This window comes from Bombina bombina, chromosome 2, assembly GCF_027579735.1.
Source record: "Bombina bombina isolate aBomBom1 chromosome 2, aBomBom1.pri, whole genome shotgun sequence".
Classification (NCBI taxonomy): Eukaryota; Metazoa; Chordata; class Amphibia; order Anura; family Bombinatoridae; genus Bombina; species Bombina bombina.
Window position 1 is genome coordinate 670,431,737 of NC_069500.1, and position 20,376 is coordinate 670,452,112.

At 37.0% G+C, this 20,376-nt stretch overlaps 1 protein-coding gene across 1 annotated transcript in view; it reads left to right on the top strand.

The window, feature by feature from the left end:
• Positions 1–20,376, top strand: part of CCDC171 (coiled-coil domain containing 171) — an 849,190-nt gene that overhangs the window by 34,919 nt on the left and 793,895 nt on the right. The window contains 2 exon segments of the mRNA XM_053700001.1: positions 12,950–13,096; positions 16,958–17,050. Of these exon segments, the coding sequence (XP_053555976.1) occupies positions 12,950–13,096; positions 16,958–17,050 (240 nt within the window).

Genomic DNA, 20,376 nt, shown 5'->3' on the forward strand with positions numbered 1-20,376 from the left:
CGATGAAAGAAGTGACCAAAATAATTCAATGGGCGGAGGATCACTCCTGCCACTTGTCTGCGATCCACATCCCAGGAGTGGAAAATTGGGAAGCGGTTTTTCTGAGTCGTCAGACATTTCATCCGGGGGAGTGGGAACTCCATCCGGAAATCTTTGCCCAAATAACTCAATTATGGGGCATTCCAGACATGGATCTGATGGCGTCTCGTCAGAACTTCAAGGTTCCTTGCTACGGGTCCAGATCCAGGGATCCCAAGGCGACTCTAGTAGATGCACTAGTAGCACCTTGGACTTTCAACCTAGCTTACGTATTCCCACCGTTTCCTCTCATTCCCAGGCTGGTAGCCAGGATCAATCAGGAGAGGGCCTCGGTGATCTTGATAGCTCCTGCGTGGCCACGCAGGACTTGGTATGCAGACCTGGTGAATATGTCATCGGCTCCACCATGGAAGCTACCTTTGAGACAGGACCTTCTTGTTCAAGGTCCATTCGAACACCCAAATCTGGTCTCCCTCCAACTGACGGCTTGGAGATTGAACGCTTGATTCTATCAAAGCGTGGGTTTTCAGATTCGGTGATAGATACTCTGGTTCAGGCCAGAAAACCTGTAACTAGAAAAATTTACCATAAAATATGGAAAAAATATATCTGTTGGTGTGAATCCAAAGGATTCCCATGGAATAAGATAAAAATTCCTAAGATTCTCTCCTTTTTACAAGAAGGTTTGGAGAAAGGATTATCTGCAAGTTCCCTAAAGGGACAGATCTCTGCTTTATCTGTCTTACTACACAAAAGACTGGCAGCTGTGCCAGATGTTCAAGCATTTGTTCAGGCTCTGGTTAGGATCAAGCCTGTTTACAGACCTTTGACTCCTCCCTGGAGTCTAAATCTAGTTCTTTCAGTTCTTCAAGGGGTTCCGTTTGAACCCTTACATTCCATAGATATTAAGTTACTATCTTGGAAAGTTTTGTTTTTGGTTGCAATTTCTTCTGCTAGAAGAGTTTCAGAGTTATCTGCTCTGCAGTGTTCTCCTCCTTATCTGGTGTTCCATGCAGATAAGGTGGTTTTGCGTACTAAGCCTGGTTTTTCTTCCTAAAGTTGTTTCTAACAAAAATTTTAACCAGGAGATAGTTGTACCTTCTTTGTGTCCGAATCCAGTTTCAAAGAAGGAACGTTTGTTACACAATTTGGACGTTGTCCGTGCTCTAAAGTTCTATTTAGAGGCTACTAAAGATTTCAGACAAACATCTTCCTTGTTTGTTGTTTATTCTGGTAAAAGGAGAGGTCAAAAAGCGACTTCTACCTCTCTTTCCTTTTGGCTTAAAAGCATCATCCGATTGGCTTATAAAACTGCCGGACGGCAGCCTCCTGAAAGAATCACAGCTCACTCCACTAGGGCTGTGGCTTCCACATGGGCCTTCAAGAACGAGGCTTCTGTTGACCAGATATGTAAGGCAGCGACTTGGTCTTCACTGCACACTTTTGCCAAATTTTACAAATTTGATACTTTTGCTTCTTCGGAGGCTATTTTTGGGAGAAAGGTTTTGCAAGCTGTGGTTCCTTCCGTTTAGGTGACCTGATTTGCTCCCTCCCTTCATCCGTGTCCTAAAGCTTTGGTATTGGTTCCCACAAGTAAGGATGACGCCGTGGACCGGACACACCAATGTTGGAGAAAACAGAATTTATGCTTACCTGATAAATTACTTTCTCCAACGGTGTGTCCGGTCCACGGCCCGCCCTGGTTTTTTAATCAGGTCTGATGAATTATTTTCTCTAACTACAGTCACCACGGTATCATATGGTTTCTCCTATATATATTTCCTCCTGTCCGTCGGTCGAATGACTGGGGTGGGCGGAGCCTAGGAGGGATCATGTGACCAGCTTTGCTGGGACTCTGCCATTTCCTGTTGGGGAAGAGAATATCCCACAAGTAAGGATGACGCCGTGGACCGGACACACCGTTGGAGAAAGTAATTTATCAGGTAAGCATAAATTCTGTTTTTTAATTTGCATGAAACTAAAAATGATCTGTTTAATAGCAGGTGAACTCATGCACTGAAACTACAACATTTACTAAAAATACACAGAGAACAACGAAACTGTGCTAGATCTGACAGTCTATTGTGCATTTTTAAAGCAATATAATTATTGATTTTTCTATTCTGTAAAGGGTCATGGTCTCTGGACTCCGTTTCCTACCTAACCTTATGGTGTAACACTTAAAGTGAATGTCAATTTTCATGTTAAAGTGCCCGTTTTTAAAAAAAAACTATTAAAATATTAATAGGGGCACTTTTATCCATGAAAGGTTTACATTGCACCGGAATTTACAAATACTTGCCTTCTTCTCCTGAAACACTGGATCGTCGATTCCCCTGCCCGCTTCTTTCTGCTGTACTTACATAGCAATGACGAAAACGACTTCCTCCAATCACAGCGTGGCCTCACCAGATGAACGCTCCGGTGGGGGGAGCCGTGATTGGAGGAAGCCGGTTTCGTCATTGCTGACAAAGTACAAAGGACCTGCAGGCGTGGGATCGGCGATCTGGCGTTTCAGGAGAAGAAGGTAAGTATTTGTGAAATCCGGTGCAATGTAAACTTTGATGAATGAAAGTGCCCCTGTTTTTAATAGTTTTTTAAAAAAACGGGCACTTTATCATGAAAGTTGGCATTCACTTTAATATTATGGTAGAAAACATGGAAAGCAAAGGGGCACCACATAGCGTATGGTTACAAATGAATGTAGATACACTAATAGTATCAACTCACAAGTGTGATGGCATCACAGGGTAGACTGGTGCTAATTAGCGAGGCTGCACTCACAGTCCCCAGCTAACTGCACTCCGGTCTACATAACGTCATCAATTAAGAATGTTGGCACCAAGAAAGAAATGGTGCCGACAGAGAGGACTGTGCATTAGATTTCACAGCTCCACCACATGATAGGGGATTTGCTGGGGGAATTGAAGTGAAAATGTTTTAAAAATATTTACACAATTCGTTATGTGTCAGCCAAAATAAAATAAGTGTCAAATCCCTTTTTTTTTTTTTAAAGATAACCTGTTTATTTATAGTGCTTGCATGTTTATATTTTTTAAGTAAATATAACTATAGGTTTCCAAAAGTACAATACATAGAATTTAAAAAATGGTGGAAAATTGCAAAAAGGTGGTATTTGTAGTATGAATGCATTTGCAAGTGTAAGATAAAAAGCTTATAGTGGAGTTTACAATCAATCTGGAACTATACTCCCAGTGGGAGGTAGGTGAGATAGTTAATAAGGTTTATCTCCAATTGTTCTCTCTAAAAGTATTGTGATATGGTAAAAAAAAAAAAAAAAGAGATAAGGAAGCATATGTGTGTGTACAGAAAGTGATAACATAAGGAGATATGATTTCCTTGCAAACTCAACCCATTTTGATGGGTTGTGGTGTCAAAAAACAAAACTATTTCATATACAAAAATAAACCAAAATAAGCAAATTTTCATACTTTTTTATATTTCCTGCTGGTATAACAAGTCATTGTAAACACATTAACGGAAAAACTATTTTACAGTATACTGTCCCTTTAAAGGGACAATAAGCACTAATGACACTACATTGTTTCATAAATTATATATATCTTTATTATTGGCATCCGCTATCATACACTATTAATAATAAACTAGTGTTAAGTATATGGAAATTGTATAAGACATGATAGTTCACACTAATTGGTGCTTATCTTATTACAAACTCTCACTTCACAATCCCATGTAAATTTTAATATTTTCAATTTTTAAGAAACGTTTAGATATAACATCCTTTTGTCAGCAATTGATTTTCAATGGCCAATCTCTACCCACCATTTGCCTTATTTGGAGGAGCCAATCTGGGCTTTAGCCTGCTGGCAACAAGGCTAGCCATGATTCTAATGTTAGTTTACAATGCATTGTATTCAGTTAAATCCAATTAGGGACAGGAATGTAGCAGGGTTGGCCTTGAAGTCAGTAGGTGTATTCCAAGTTCTGAGATATAGAAATTCCATAGTTTTCAGAGCTAAATTACATAAAAAGGGACTAAATAAATAATACATTGCAAAGTTGTTTCATTACACATAACTAAACCTTTTATATAAACATCTGAAGGTGTTTACTGTCTATTTGAAACCTGGAATAAGAAATTAGTTATTTAATAGATGGTCGGTAAAATATGCAAGACCTCTGATTAGGCCTTATTAAAGGGACATGAAAACCAAAACCTTTTTTTCATGATTCAGATAGAGCAGTGTTTCTCCACCGCGGTCCTCGAATACCCCTAACAGGCCAGATTTTCATTATAGCTGAACTAGAGCACAGGTGAAATAATCAGATGATGGGTGAGAGTAGGTTAGTAACCATGGTTACTGATCAGCTGATAAATTCACCTGTGCTCTATTTGAGCTATAATGAAAACCTGGCCTGTTGGGTACTTGAGGACCACGGTTGAGAAACACTGCGATAGAGAACACAATTTTAAACATCTTTCCAGGTTACTTCTATTTTCAAATTCACTTTTTTCTCTTGGTATCCTATGTTAAAAAGTATATCTAGGTAGCATCAGGAGCAGCGTTGCACTACTGGGAGCTAGCTGCTGATTGGTGGTTGCACATATATACCTCCTTGTTTTTGACTGACATATTGTGTTCAGCTAGCTCCCAGTAGTGTACTGCTGCTCCTTTAATAAAGGATACCAAGAGAATGAAGCAAATCTGATAATAGAAGTAAATTGGAAAGTTTGTTAAAATTGTATGTTTTATATGAATCATGAAATAGAAAATGTCATATTCCTTTAACCCCTTAATGACCACAGCACTTTTCCATTTTCTGTCCGTTTGGGACCAAGGCTATTTTTACATTTTTGCGATGTTTGTGTTTAGCTGCAATTTTCCTCTTTTCCTCATTTACTGTACCCACACATATTATATACCATTTTTCTCGCCATTAAATGGAAAAAAATACCATTATTTTCATCATATCTTATAATTTACTATAATTTTTTTTATAAAATATGAGGAAAAAATGGAAAAAAACACACTTTTTCTATCTTTGACCCCCAAAATCTGTTACACATCTACAACCACCAAAAAACACCCATGCTAAATAGTTTCTACATTTTGTCCTGAGTTTAGAAATACCCAATGTTTACATGTTCTTTGCTTTTTTTGCAAGTTATAGGGCCATAAAGACAAGTAGCACTTTGCTATTTCAAAACCACTTTTATTTTCAAAATTAGCGCTAGTTACATTGGAACCCTTAATATCTTTCAGGAATCCCTGAATATCCATTGACATGTATATATTTTTTTTAGTAGATATCCCAAAGTATTGATCTAGGCCCATTTTGGTATATTTCATGCCACCATTTCACCGCCAAATGCGATTAAATACAAAAAATCGTTCACTTTTTCACAAATTTTGTCACAAACTTTAGGTTTATCGCTGAAATTATTTACAAACAACTTATGCAATTATGGAATAAATGGCTGTAAATGCTTTTCTGGGATCCCCTTTGTTCATAAATAGCAGACATATATGGCTTTGGCTTTGCTTTTTGGTAATTAGAAGGCTGCTAAATGCCACTGCGCACCACACGTGTATTATGCCCAGCAGTGAAGGGGTTAATTAGGGAGCATGTAGGGAGCTTCTAGGGTTAATTTTAGCTTTAGTGTAGTAGAGAACCCCAAGTATTGATCTAGGCCCATTTTGGTATATTTCATGCCACCATTTCACCGCCAAATGCGATCAAATTAAAAAAAACGTAAATTTTTTCACAATTTTAGGTTTCTCACTGAAATGATTTACAAACAGCTTGTGCAATTATGGCACAAATGGTTGTAAATGCTTGTCTGGGATCCCCTTTGTTCAGAAATAGCAGACATATATGGCTTTGGCGTTGCTTTTTGGTAATTAGAAGGCTGCTAAATGCTGCTACGCATCACACATGTATTGTGGCTAGCAGTGAAGGGGTTAATTAGGTAGTTTGTAGGGAGCTTGCAGGGTTAATTTTAGCTTTAGTGTAGAGGTCAGCCTCCCACCTGACACATCACACCCCCTGATCCCTCCCAAATAGCTCTCTTCCCTCCCCCACCCCATAATTGTCCCCGCCATCTTAAGTACTGGCAGAAAGTCTGCCAGTACTAAAATAAAAGGTATCTTTTTTTTTTTTTTTTTTTTGGCATATTTACATATGCTGTATTGTAGAATCCCTCCCCCTCTGCCTTATTGGGGGCCATCTTGGGTACTGGCAGCTGTCTGCCAGTACCCAGTTTGCAGAAAAAAAATGTTTTTTATTTTTTTTTCTCCCGTTTTTTTTTTTTTTCTGTAGTGTAGCTTCCCTCCCTCTACAGGGCAACCCAACACCCCCTGATGACCCTTTTTTTTGTTTTTATTTACCTTCCCCCCCCCCTTTTTCCCCACTAATCAGTTGAAATTTTCTGTAGTGTAGCGGTTCCCACCCACTCCCTCCCCGTGCATGCGAACGCCCCCACCTTCCTGTGCGCGCGTCCCCGGACATCCCCGCCCACGATCCCGCCCCCCCCCTCCACATCACCTGGGCCATCGATGGCCGCCACCCGCCTCCCACACAGGCTCCCACCCACCAACGATGAAAGCCATGGATGTCCGGTGCAGAGAGGGCCACAGAGTGGCTCTCTCTGCACCGGATGGCTACAAAAGGTTATTGCAGGATGCCTCAATATCGAGGCATCACTGCAATAACCAGAAAGCAGCTGGAAGCGAGCAGGATCGCTTCCAGCTGCTTTCCACACAGAGGACGTGCAGGGTAAGTCCTTGGTCGTTAAGTGACTTTTTTTAGAGGATGTACCCTGCACGTCCTCGGTCGTTAAGGGGTTAAAGCTGATTACAGTTTTACCCTTGTAAATGCATTTAGCACAGAATATTATTAAATAATGATTTTTTTTTTAATTGCAATGTTTCACAATATGACATTTTTGAAAGAGGAGTAGCTTTTAGATTTGTTTGTATGCTGCTCTATTTTATTTTAATGAGTTTTTTTTTCTAGTTTGTATAGGGCACATTGAGTGTGTGTGTGTATGTATGTGTATATATATATGGGCTTAAAGGGTCACTAAAGTAAAAATTAAGATAGATGATTAATATTATTATTATTTATTATTATTATCGTTTGTAAAGCGAAAACACATTACACAGTGATGTAACATTAAGTATACAGTTATGGAGTACAATAATAGAATACATTTGCATAAATCATAAGTATTACAGTTATGGAGTACAATGCCCTTGAGTCACCGTAAGCTGTAAACCATCTTTACATTAAGTGACCAACAAGACAGGTGGTGAGCTTACACTCTAAAGGAAGTGCATGGGGAAGTTGAAGGAGAGGGAAACATAAGTAGTATAGACACATTAAAGTTAGTTGCACGCATCCTTGTACAGATCTGTTTTTAAGGTAGATTAAACGTACCATCTTTGAGAAAATTATTCAAATATATTTGTGTGTGTGTGTGTGTGTGTGTGATATATATATATAACACACACACACACACACACACGGGCAAAAAAGTATTTAGTCAGCCACCAATTGTGCAAGTTCTCCCACTTAAGAAGATGAGAGAGGCCTGTAATTTTCATCATAGGTATACCTCAACTATGAGAGACAAAATGTGGAAACAAATCCACACAATCACATTGTCTGATTTGGAAAGAATTTATTTGCATATTATGGTGGAAAATAAGTATTTGGTCACCTACAAACAAGCAAGATTTCTGGCTCTCACAGACCTGAATCTTCTTCTTTAAGAGGCTCCTCTGTCCTCCACTCATTACCTGTATTAATGGCACCTGTTTGAACTTGTTATCAGTATAAAAGACACCTGTCCACAACCTCAAACATTCACACTCCAAACTCTACTATGGTGAAGACCAAAGAGCTGTCGAAGGACACCAGAAACAAAATTGTAGACCTGCACCAGGCTGAGAAGACTGAATCTGCAATAGGCAAGCAGCTTGGTATGAAGAAATCAACTGTGGGAGTAATAATTAGAAAATGGAAGACATACAAGACCACTGATAATCTCCCTCGATCTGGGGCTCCACGCAAGATCTCACCCCGTGGGGTCAAAATGATCACAAGAACGGTAAGCAAACATCCCAGAACCACACGGGGGGACCTAGTGAATGACCTGCAGAGAGCTGGGACCAACATAACAAAGGCTACCATCAGTAACACACTACGCCGCCAGGGACTCAGATCCTGCAGTGCCAGACGTGTCCCCCTGCTTAAGCCAGTACATGTCCGGGCCCGTCTGAGCATTTGGATGATCCAGAAGCGGATTGGGAGAATGTCATATGGTCAGATGAAACCAAAATAGAACTGTTTGGTAGAAACACAACTCGTCGTGTTTGGAGGAGAGAGAATGCTGAGTTGCAACCAAAGAACACCATACCTACTGTGAAGCATGGGGGTGGCAACATCATGTTTTAGGGCTGTTTCTCTGCAAAAGGGAACAGGACGACTGATCCGTGTACATGAAAGAATGAATGGGGCCATGTATCGTGAGATTTTCCATCAGCAAAGGCATTGAAGATGAAATGTGGCTGGGTCTTTCAGCATGACAATGATCCCAAACACACCGCCTGGGCAACGAAGGAGTGGCTTCGTAAGAAGCATTTCAAGGTCCTGGAGTGGCCTAGCCAGTCTCCAGATCTCAACCCCATAGAAAACCTTTGGAGGAAGTTGAAAGTCTGTGTTGCCCAGCGACAGCCCCAAAACATCACTGCTCTAAAGGAGATCTGCATCCAGGAATGGGCCAACATACCAGCAACAGTGTGTGACAACCTTGTGAAGACTTACAGAAAACGTTTGACCTCTGTCATTGCCAACAAAGGATATATAACAAAGTATTGAGATGAACTTTTGATATTGACCAAATACTTATTTTCCACCATAATTTGCAAATAAATTATTTCCAAATCAGACAATGTGATTGTCTGGATTTGTTTCCACATTTTGTCTCTCATAGTTGAGGTATACCTATGATGAAAATTACAGGCCTCTCTCATCTTCTTAAGTGGGAGAACTTGCACAATTGGTGGCTGACTAAATACTTTTTTGCCCCACTGTACACACGCACACACATATACATATACACACATATACATATACATACACATATATACACATACACATACACACACACACACACCTTTATCAAAACGGCTTGGAACTGGAATAGGTTTGGATTTTAGAATATTTGTTTCTTTAAAATGCGACAGTTTGGATAGGGGATGGAACCAAGTGTAAACAATAATATCTTATATGTCATAACACAGATTATTAACATGTCCTAATACAGCTTTTACATGTAACCTAAACATTGTTTTGTATAATTTTGTAATACTTTTGTGTACACAGTATCATCAAAAACTGTATTTTTTGATTATTTAAAAAAAAAAAAAAAATATTAATAAAAATTTTTGGATTTCAGAATAAGTTTAGATTTTGGAATTCCAGATTTGGGAATATGTACCTGTATATAAAAATCATATATTTAACCACCAGGAAGTACTATAAAGTTATAAAAATCAATTAGATCTTTTTATCAAAAAAGAAAGTTTTGCAATGTTCTTTCACCACTAGATGGTGGTATTTTACCTAAAAAATAAATAAATTAAATTATATTTGATCGTTGCAGTTCCCTCTTTATTTTAAATAGGATAAAAGTTCTGTATGGAAATTGATTTAAAAAAATAAAACATCAATTTTAGAATGCTTCTCTGAAATACTAAATGCTCTGATAGGATAACTGTTGATGCTGTAGTTGCTGTGTTTTTTTTATTTTTTTTATTTATTTGTGTCCACATAACCACTTTCAACAGCAATGTACTATGGTTAGCATCACATTTTTTTTTCTTTCTCGTTATTTGATGATAAAGCTCAACAGTCTCTCAACAAATCAATCAACACACAAGGTGTAACCGAAAAGTGACAGTAGCGTCTGTCTCCTAGTATCTGCACGTCCGCTTTCCTCTCTGTGACTTGTCCTCCTGTTACAAGCACATGGATTACACCTGGAGAATATTCAGGGAGATCACTAACCCAGCACCACTTTTCCCAGCACAACACTGTCTTCCTTGTTAGTCCTCACAAAACTCAGTGTAAATGCAGTATCCAGGCTCATCCTTACCGTCTCATTATGAGGTTTTGCAATGAATGGTCAGCGATGGTTCTGTGTATATTTATGATTGAATAAACACTGATCTAATTACTGATAGATCTAGTGATTCAAAGAGGCTGAGCCAGGTAAGTAAAGGCTCAGTTAATTTTTAATTCCAAAGGTATAATACTCTAGTACAGCAAATCAAAGGTATAGAACTCTAGTACAGCAAACCAAAGGTATTGTGGGTAGAAGTAAGCAGACAATGTGTGACATCTTCAAATCTAGCTTTTGAAAGTTAAGCGAAGAGCATTTTTCATCCACTAGAATTCCTCAATGGGATCTAGTTTATTGTGTTTTACTTTTTTTAATGGGCAGACCACCCGGCTGATTTTACTCACCACCTGTAAGCTAATATTAAGTTAAAAGTAGGTGATATATTTTTCAATTTTTGTTTCACAAATTCTGAAATCAATTTATGTTAAGCTATCCAGTACAAATTAATTCTATAACTTAACTCCTTCATGCCTTTAGGGTGTTCCATATCGTCTTAACAGCGCTGGGCTTTATGCCGTTAGGACGGCATGGAACGTTCTTCCTTACATAGTGTACTGCATCCTCCTCCTTTTAAGTAATGAAAAATCAGACTGGGGGAGGCGTGCCTAGCAGCCCAGGCAGTCCCCCCATAATCTGATTCCGGCATTGAAATCACGTGAAAGCATCAACGATCACACAATTTTATTTTTCCAGTAAGTGTTTACATCAGAAATTTGTTCCAATCTCAACACTTGTCCTCCGGCATGAAGGGGTTAAGTAACATTTATAAATAACTGAAAGTTATAATATTGCAAGGTATTACACTGTCTCCACCCGTCTCCTTTATAACGTCATACTGCTGCCAATATGTTTAGAATTGTTCAGATTTCTAGTCTGACAGTGACACTGAGGGACCTTCATATTGCATCTTCAACAAAGTGAAACTAGACAATACATTGCCACGCCCCTTATTTATAGATCCCACCCACAAGTCTCTCTGACTCAACCCTCAGCTGCCCAGTTCCTGATACTTTGTAATCTTTTCTCTCTTCTTTTTTTTTTCTCACATAAAATCTAAAGTATAGAAATATTATCCTCAAATATAGACTTAGGTTGAGTGCAAAAATTCTCTAAAATGGAGCCACTATAAAAAAGAAGTATAAACACCAGATTTTAGTGATTGGATTATACCTGGTGAATGTTCAGGGAGACCACTAACCCAGCACCACTTCTCGTGACTATTTGTGAGTTATGCACTAAAACCCGAGCCCTTGTCTATGGACGCAAGCTAATGGGTCAAAAGGAATTTGAATGGACATGTACAGCCGTCTGGTGTTTTTTGCTCTGACCAGATTTCAGGGTGTTTCTGACTCACTGACATTGGTAACTATATTCGTTAAGAACCAGTGATCATCGTTTTTAAGTCTGCAGTTTGCCTCTATAATCTAAAATAAGGTTATCCACGTCAAGACTGAAACCGAATGGTTTGCCTTGGAAATTGAATGCGTTATAGAAAACTTAATATTGTGTTAAGCATTTTATTAGATGAATACAAAAACATGGTCTCCTACCATCCTTTCAAAATGATACTGACCCTGCTCCACCTCAACATTTTAACCCTTAGTCTGACTCCCTAGAGCCCCCACTACAAATATCCCTAAACACATCTATTTAAACCCATCCATTACTTTTTGGCCTTCTAGGGTGCGTGGGTCAAGCACAATTGTTTTTTATATATATATATATATATCTATAATATCTTTTTAACTGTAAGAGAGAAACATACAAGAAAATAAAGTTAGCTTGTAGTGCCATCTTGTGGTTTTATTATCTCAGCACAGGAACACTAGCAAAACACTTTAAGACATTAGTATATCTGTATAGATAAAAAAGGCTTGTTTTACTTCTATGTATTTACACTGATGACCTGTTTGTTTTTCATGCCTTTTTTTAACACTTATTTTTTATTTAAAACTTTTGACCTATATCGTGTGTGTGTGTGTATATGTATGTATGTATTAAATGAAAATGATAATGCACTTCAGCTTGCTAAATTCTGGACTAAATGTGGACTCTGGTTTCTTAACCCATTATCAGAATTTTTTGTAATGTAGTTTCATATACTGTAGTCAATTACATTGTATATTCCACACTCTCTATGCATAGGTACGCAGGTAAGCCTATCTCCACACTTTTGTCATTATTATTATTCCCCCTTTTTTTTTCTTTCTTTCCTTTCTCCTTTTTTGATTATTTTATATTCCCCTGTATACCTAATTTCCCATCTTTATTCATATGGATTCTATGTTGATATATAACTTTATGTCAGTATATTACCATATTGTATCCCCTGCCTGTAATCTTTTACGGACACTATCGGCCTGTCTCCTAAACCCCCATCATGATTTTTACGACACCCCTCCTCCCCCTGCATTCAGACCTCTGTAACACTTTTTGTTTTAGCCTGTGTTTTAAGATATAATCTGTAAATTCCATCAAATTGGTCAGTATTGCTTCAGACTTGAAAATGAAAGACACTCTTCTGAAAGCTTGTCATCTTATAAATGTATAGTTAGTCCAATAAAATAAATAAAGTATCATTGCTCAATGCAATACTCTTATTATTTGGATATACTGTATGTGTGTATATGTATGTGTGTGTGTATGTGTGTATATATATATATATATATATATATATATATATATATATAGTGTGTGTGTGTATGTTAAATCTCACAGATGCTGTTTGCCTTTCAGACACAAACCAATAAGGTAGAAGAGTTGACTAAGAAATTAAATGAGATGGAAACTGAAAGGAATAGCTTCATGGACAATTTAAAACACCAAAAGAGGGAACTAGATTATTGCCTTGAAAGAGAAGAGAGACTGAAGGCAGAACTTGAGGTGAGTAATTTAAATCTTATGTGGAATTCTAAATATAGCAGACCAATGTTTTAAAAATATAGATAAAGGGGAATCAGTTGATGTGATATACTTAGATTTTGCAAAGGCATTTGATACAGTGCCACATGAGATATAATGCACAAAATTAAGGGACTAGGAATAGCTGAAAATGTTAGCTCATGGATAAATAACTGGATAAAAGATAGGGAGCAACGAGTAGTAGTAAATGGATCATACTCAGATTGGACAAAGGTAATCAGTGGAGTCCCCCAGGGATCAGTACTGGGCCCTGTTCTTTTTAATATTTTTATAAATGACTTGGAGCAAGGATTAAATAGCGACATCTCTATTTTTGCAGATGATACTAAGTCAAGTAAGGTCATTAGGTCAGAGCAGGATGAACTTTCATTACAGAGGGATCTGCAAAAATTAGAAGTATGGCCAAGTAAATGGAAAATGAGATTTAATACGGAAAAATGCAAGGTTCTACATTTGGAAGTAAAAATAAGCAGGCAACGTATTTTTTAAATGGGACAAGACTTAGCCAAACAGAGGAGGAAAGGGATTTGGGAGTAGTAATAGATAACTAGCTAAAGATGGGTGCACAATGCAGGGCAGCGACTTTAAAGGCTAATAAGATACTAGCATGTATTAAAAGAGGCATTGAATTAAGGGAGGAAAGCATAATTCTGTCACTATATAAAGCCCTGGTAAGACTTCACCTTGAGTATGGAGTGCAGTTCTGGGGACCAATCGCAAAAAAAAGATATTGCAGAACTAGAAAAAGTTCAGAGAAGGGCCACAAAGCTAATAAGGGGATTGGAGAAATTAACCTATGAGGAGAGGCTAGCCAAACTGGGTCTGTTTTCTTTAGAAAAAAGGCGCTTGAGAGGTGACATGATTACTCTATATAAATATATTCAAGGCCCATATTCAGAGATGGCAGAAGCTCTGTTTATTCCTAGAAAATTGTTTCTGATAAGAGGTCACAATTTAAGGTGGGAGGAAAGGAGATTTAATCTCCTGCAACGGAAACATTTTTTCACTGTAAGAGCAATAAAATTGTGGAACTCATTACCAAAGGAGGTAGTGAATGCCAATACTCTAGATACATTTAAAAATAGTCTGGATACATTTCTGTATATAAACAAAATTCATGGATATGATTGCTAGTATTTAATGGGTCACCTTTTAGTGGGGTTATTTAAGCTTAACTGGAGCTTTTTTTAAGTATTTTAGATTTATATAGGTTGAACTCGATCGACTTCAGTCTTTTTTCAACCTTATCTACTATGTTACTATGACTTATAAGTTAAAACTGCAGTTTTGCTTTTTAATAACATCTACAACTCATACATGGAATGGTGCTGCTATGGTTTGAACACAATAAGTAATTGGCAAACTAGTAGATGGTGGCAAGAGACAGAGGAGTTGTGTGGCGTTTACTATGATGCCATGTGGAACAACTGGTGGTGACATACAGACTCACAGAGTTTAGACACCAATAAATCTAGAGCTTTGTGCATGGAGTGGAAAATTGCAAAGTATCGGAAAACCTTTTTAGTACAGTATATACTTGAAAACTCGCATGTGATAGGGCAAATATGCTCTATATGGAGATATTATTCTCGGATCATACGTAGCTACCATCTTACAATCCTCTTATGATCCAGCCAAAGTATGTAAAATGGTAAATATTTATTTAAAAAAAGAAAACATTATATACACTACTGTGCAAATGTTTTAGGCAGATGTGAAACAAAATTGTAAAGTAAGAATGCTTTGAAAAATAGAAATGTTAATAGTTTATTTTTTTTCAATTAGCAAAATACAAAGTGAGTGAACAGAACAAAAATCTAAATCAAATCAATATTTTGCGTGACCACCCGTTGCCTTCCAAACAGCATTTTATTCTTCTAGGGGCACTTGCAAACAGTTTTTTTTTTTTTTTTTTTTTTTTTTTTAAGGATCTCAGTAGATCGATTGTTCCAAACCTCTTTGAGAACTAACACTGTTCTTCTGTGGACTTAGGCATCCTCAGTTGCTTCTGTCTCTTCATGTAATCCCAGACAGACTTGATAATGTTGAGATTATGACTCTGAGGGGACCATAACATCATCACATCCGTTTTATTCTTTACACTTAAGATAGCTCTTAATTACTTTTGTTGTCTGTAGAATACATTTGGGACCAATCAGATTCCTCTCTGATAGTATTACATGATGGATAAGTATCTCCCTGTACATCACAGCATTAATGAGATCATACATTCTATTTATTTAAATAAAAATGCCCTTATAAGGGCATTGAACACAAATTGTAAACTACATGATTATGTACCTTTCATTTCTGAGAAGAATTTACAATGAATAATGCAGCTTTATTTTGTCAGATGAGTGTATTTTATGTCTTTCCCTGTTCCCCGGAACAAAAGGACCCAAACTAATACACAAAAAAGCATGAACTCTGTTAGCACATTTACAGTTAAGGAATTAGACTTCCCTTAAAGGGACAGTCTACATTAGAATTGTTATGGTTTTAAAAGATAGATAATCCCTTTATTGCTCATTCCCCAGTTTTGCACAACCAACACAGTTATATTAATATACTTTTTACCTCTGTGATTACCTTGTATCTAAGAACATTCTTCCAGCTCCTGATCACATGACTGTGACTGTTTACTATCTATTGTCTTGCATTTAGCATTGTAATGTGCTAAATCTTAAAGGGACATGAAACACAAAATTTTTCTTTCATGATTTAGAAAGATCATGCAATTTTAAACAACTTTCCAATTTACTTCTATTATCTAATTTGCTTCATTCTCTTGGTATGCTTTGCTGAAAAGATAGGCTCAGTAGCTGCTGATTGGTGGCTGCACATAGATGCCTTGTGTGATTGACTTACCCACGTGCATTGCTATTTCTTCAACACAGGATATTTAAAGAATGAAGCAAATTAGATAATAGAAGTAAATTCAAGTGTTGTTTAAAATTGTATTCTCTATCGGAATCATGAAAGAAAATGTTTGGGTTTAGTGTCCCTTTAAATAACTCCCTGTGCCTGAACACAGTGTTATCCATATGGCCCACGTGTACTTTCAATCTTTGTGTTGAAAAGGAATTTAAAAAGCATGTGATTAGAGGCAGCCTCCAAGGGCTTAGAAATTAGCATATGAGTCTGCCTAGGTTTCGTTTCAACTAAGAATACCAAGAGAAAAAAGCAAATTTGATGATAAAAGTAAATTGGAAAGTTGATTAAAATTACAAGTCCAATCTGAATAATGAAACTTTAATTTATACTAGACTGTCCCTTTAAGGTGGTTTAGCACTGATTCAGCTTAGTTGTAATAATTTATTTAACAGGTATTTTAAACAACCATGCACATATTCATTTCTAATCTCCATCTAATAGATACATAACAATATAAATTTATGTATTTCCAATAATATTCATATCTAAACTACCTAGTATTCCAACGTCCTATTGCAAAGAATGATTTTCCTATAATGACTGTTGATGGAAAAACTGATGCACTTTAAAGCATAATGAAAGTAAATTCAGACAATGTTTTTCTAATAGAAATATTGCGATTTACCTTGCCTTTATATCCTCAGTACCCAGTGTGACTTACACAGTCAAAAACAAGAAAGAAAATGTGATTTTACTGAGTCTCCTTGTATTTCATTGGTTCTATATGCAGCCTAGTCATCTGTTTAGAAATCGATTACATCTATGTGGCAACTTCATAGCTTAAACTGCCCCTCTTGTGTTTCTGTTAATATACTTTGTTGTGATTATAGGGAGAGTGGGCATTAAAAGCATTAGTATCTGCTCACTCAGTGATTTCTATTTTACCAGGCAGTAACTCTGAAAGCAAAGAAACTGGATGAAAATATTGAAGCTGAAAGAGCAGCCCATCTTGAGTCAAAGTTTAATTCTGAAATTATCCAGGTAATTTTAATTCAACTCTGTGACCTCACTGAAAATGATAAGGATTTCTGGAACTGTTTTGTAAATGTTTGAATGTTTTTATTTATACTATCACTAAGTTTTCCATTTCCATAGTGTTAGATACAATATTTCTTAATGTTGCTAGATAGGACTCTATATTATTTGTGACAATTTCTTCCTTTCTAAGTGAAAGGAGTTTAGCAGTAGTTATTTGTGACATTGCAGAGAGAAAGAGGTTTTAGAAATCATATTTACAAATAGGATAAATACTTTTGTAGAAAATAAACGAGGGATTAGGCATAGCCCGTTTCATGTGTCACTGGCCCATTCTCATAAGGGGCCTGATGATCAAAAACTTGCCGGTATGGAGAGATCACATAAAATCTTTAGGATTTTTTTTAAAGCTTATATTGTAATGTAGAGCTCTCTCCTTCACATGCAGTGCCCTTTGTAGTGAGCTAAACAGTTCTCAGGCTAAAATTTACATTTAAAAATGTATTTGAGAGACCTCGCCGTACTGACCAGAGGGAGCTGAGAGATGCTCCTTCCTCATCTATGTTACAGACAACAAAATTTTCTCTTTGTTTACTTTTGGTAGTTAAAAATTCCCACAAAAAGAGCTTCGGACTCTTCTCATCTGCAACCTTCAGTTTAATAAAAAAAATAGTTGTTTCTCTCAACTGCAAAAAATACAAACCATAAATTGATGCTTCTTAGTGTAATTTGTTTCACCACACTGTAACCAACAACAAGAATATGAATGAAATGTGGCCCTTCACCGGCTGAAAAAATGTAAGCTGCCTTCCAGCAAGCTGTTCTCCGGTTAAAGGGACAGTTCACCCAAAAATGTTCTCCCATTTAAATTGTTCCCAATGATCCATTTTACCTGCTGGAGTGTATTAAATTAATTACAAGTAGCTCTTTTACCCCTATGTTGGCCTTTGAAATACCTGATTTAGCTTGTATTTCAACCTATACTGAAAGTTTTGACACTGGAGTCTCAGCTGTTGAATAGCCTAAGTAAACACAGCCAGCAGAAGAAATTACACTCACAGTGGGGTGAAGGATAGTTAAGTAATAAAATAATTTTCTATTGTTCTCTCTATGTATTTAAGCTTTGGTTTTGCAGACAAATATAAGATAAGGAAGCAAGTGTGTGTACACAAAGTGATAACATAATGAGACATATTACCTGAAGCTCAACCCTTTGTAATAGGCTGTGGTTTAATAGCACAAAACCAGCTACTTCATATACACAACTAAACCGGAAAATGCAATTTCTTATACATTTTGTACTCTGCAGCTGGTATAACAAGTCATTGAAAATGCATCAATATAAAAACTATTTTACAGTGTACTGTCCCTTTAAGGATCCTTTTCTTTCTAGCTACTCTGGTCCTTAAAAGTCTTGCATCTTATCTATGAACAATTTCTCAGTAATGGAGTTCACATTATTATAATGTTTGCAATTTTTTAATAAAAATTAAAAGGTTAGAAATATTTACTTTTGTAAGATTATAAATAATACATTAGCACATATTTAATGTTTCACAGCTTATAACTGAGTAATTCTTACCTTGAAATGAAGCTTTTATGTTTACTATAATTATATTTTTTATTTCTCTTGTAAACAGCCGTAATGACCGCCCATAAATATAGGCTGTATTTACACATAATGGCCTAGATTTGGAGTTTGGCGGTAAAAGGGCTGTTAACGCTCCGCAGGCTTTTTTCTGGCCGCACCATAAAATTAACTCTGGTATCGAGAGTTCAAACAAATGCTGCGTTAGGCTCCAAAAAAGGAGCGTAGAGCATTTTTACCGCAAATGCAACTCTCGATACCAGAGTTGCTTACGGACGCGGCCGGCCTCAAAAACGTGCTCGTGCACGATTCTCCCATAGGAAACAATGGGGCTGTTTGAGCTGAAAAAAAACCTAACACCTGCAAAAAAGCAGCGTTCAGCTCCTAACGCAGCCCCATTGTTTCCTATGGGGAAACACTTCCTACGTCTGCACCTAACACCCTAACATGTACCCCGAGTCTAAACACCCCTAACCTTACACTTATTAACCCCTAATCTGCCGCCCCCGCTATCGCTGACCCCTGCATATTTTTTTTAACCCCTAATCTGCCGCTCCGTAAACCGCCGCAACCTACGTTCTCCCTATGTACCCCTAATCTGCTGTCCTAACATCGCCGACCCCTATATTATATTTATTAACCCCTAATCTGCCCCCCTCAACGTCGCCGACACCTGCCTACACTTATTAACCCCTAATCTGCCGAGCGGACCTGAGCGCTACTATAATAAAGTTATTAACCCCTAATCCGCCTCACTAACCCTATCATAAATAGTATTAACCCCTAATCTGCCCTCCCTAACATCGCCGACAGCTACCTTCAATTATTAACCCCTAATCTGCCGAGCGGACCTCACCGCTATTCTAATAAATGTATTAACCCCTAAAGCTAAGTCTAACCCTAACACTAACACCCCCCTAACTTAAATATAATTTACATCTAACGAAATAAATTAACTCTTATTAAATAAATTATTCCTATTTAAAGCTAAATACTTACCTGTAAAATAAATCCTAATATAGCTACAATATAAATTATAATTATATTATAGCTATTTTAGGATTAATATTTATTTTACAGGCAACTTTGTAATTATTTTAACCAGGTACAATAGCTATTAAATAGTTAAGAACTATTTAATAGTTACCTAGTTAAAATAATAACAAATTTACCTGTAAAATAAATCCTAACCTAAGATATAATTAAACTTAACACTACCCTATCAATAAAATAATTAAATAAACTACCTACAATTACCTACAATTAACCTAACACTACACTATCAATAAATTAATTAAACACAATTGCTACAAATAAATACAATTAAATAAACTATCTAAAGTACAAAAAATAAAAAAATATTTACAAACATAAGAAAAATATTACAACAATTTTAAACTAATTACACCTACTCTAAGCCCCCTAATAAAATAACAAAGCCCCCCAAAATAAAAAATTCCCTACCCTATTCTAAATTAAATAAGTTACAAGCTCTTTTACCTTACCAGCCCTGAACAGGGCCCTTTGCGGGGCATGCCCCAAGAATTTCAGCTCTTTTGCCTGTAAAAGAATAAATACAATACCCCCCCCCAACATTACAACCCACCACCCACATACCCCTAATCTAACCCAAACCCCCCTTAAATAAACCTAACACTAAGCCCCTGAAGATCTTCCTACCTTGTCTTCACCATCCAGGTATCACCGATCCGTCCTGGCTCCAACATCTTCATCCAACCCAAGC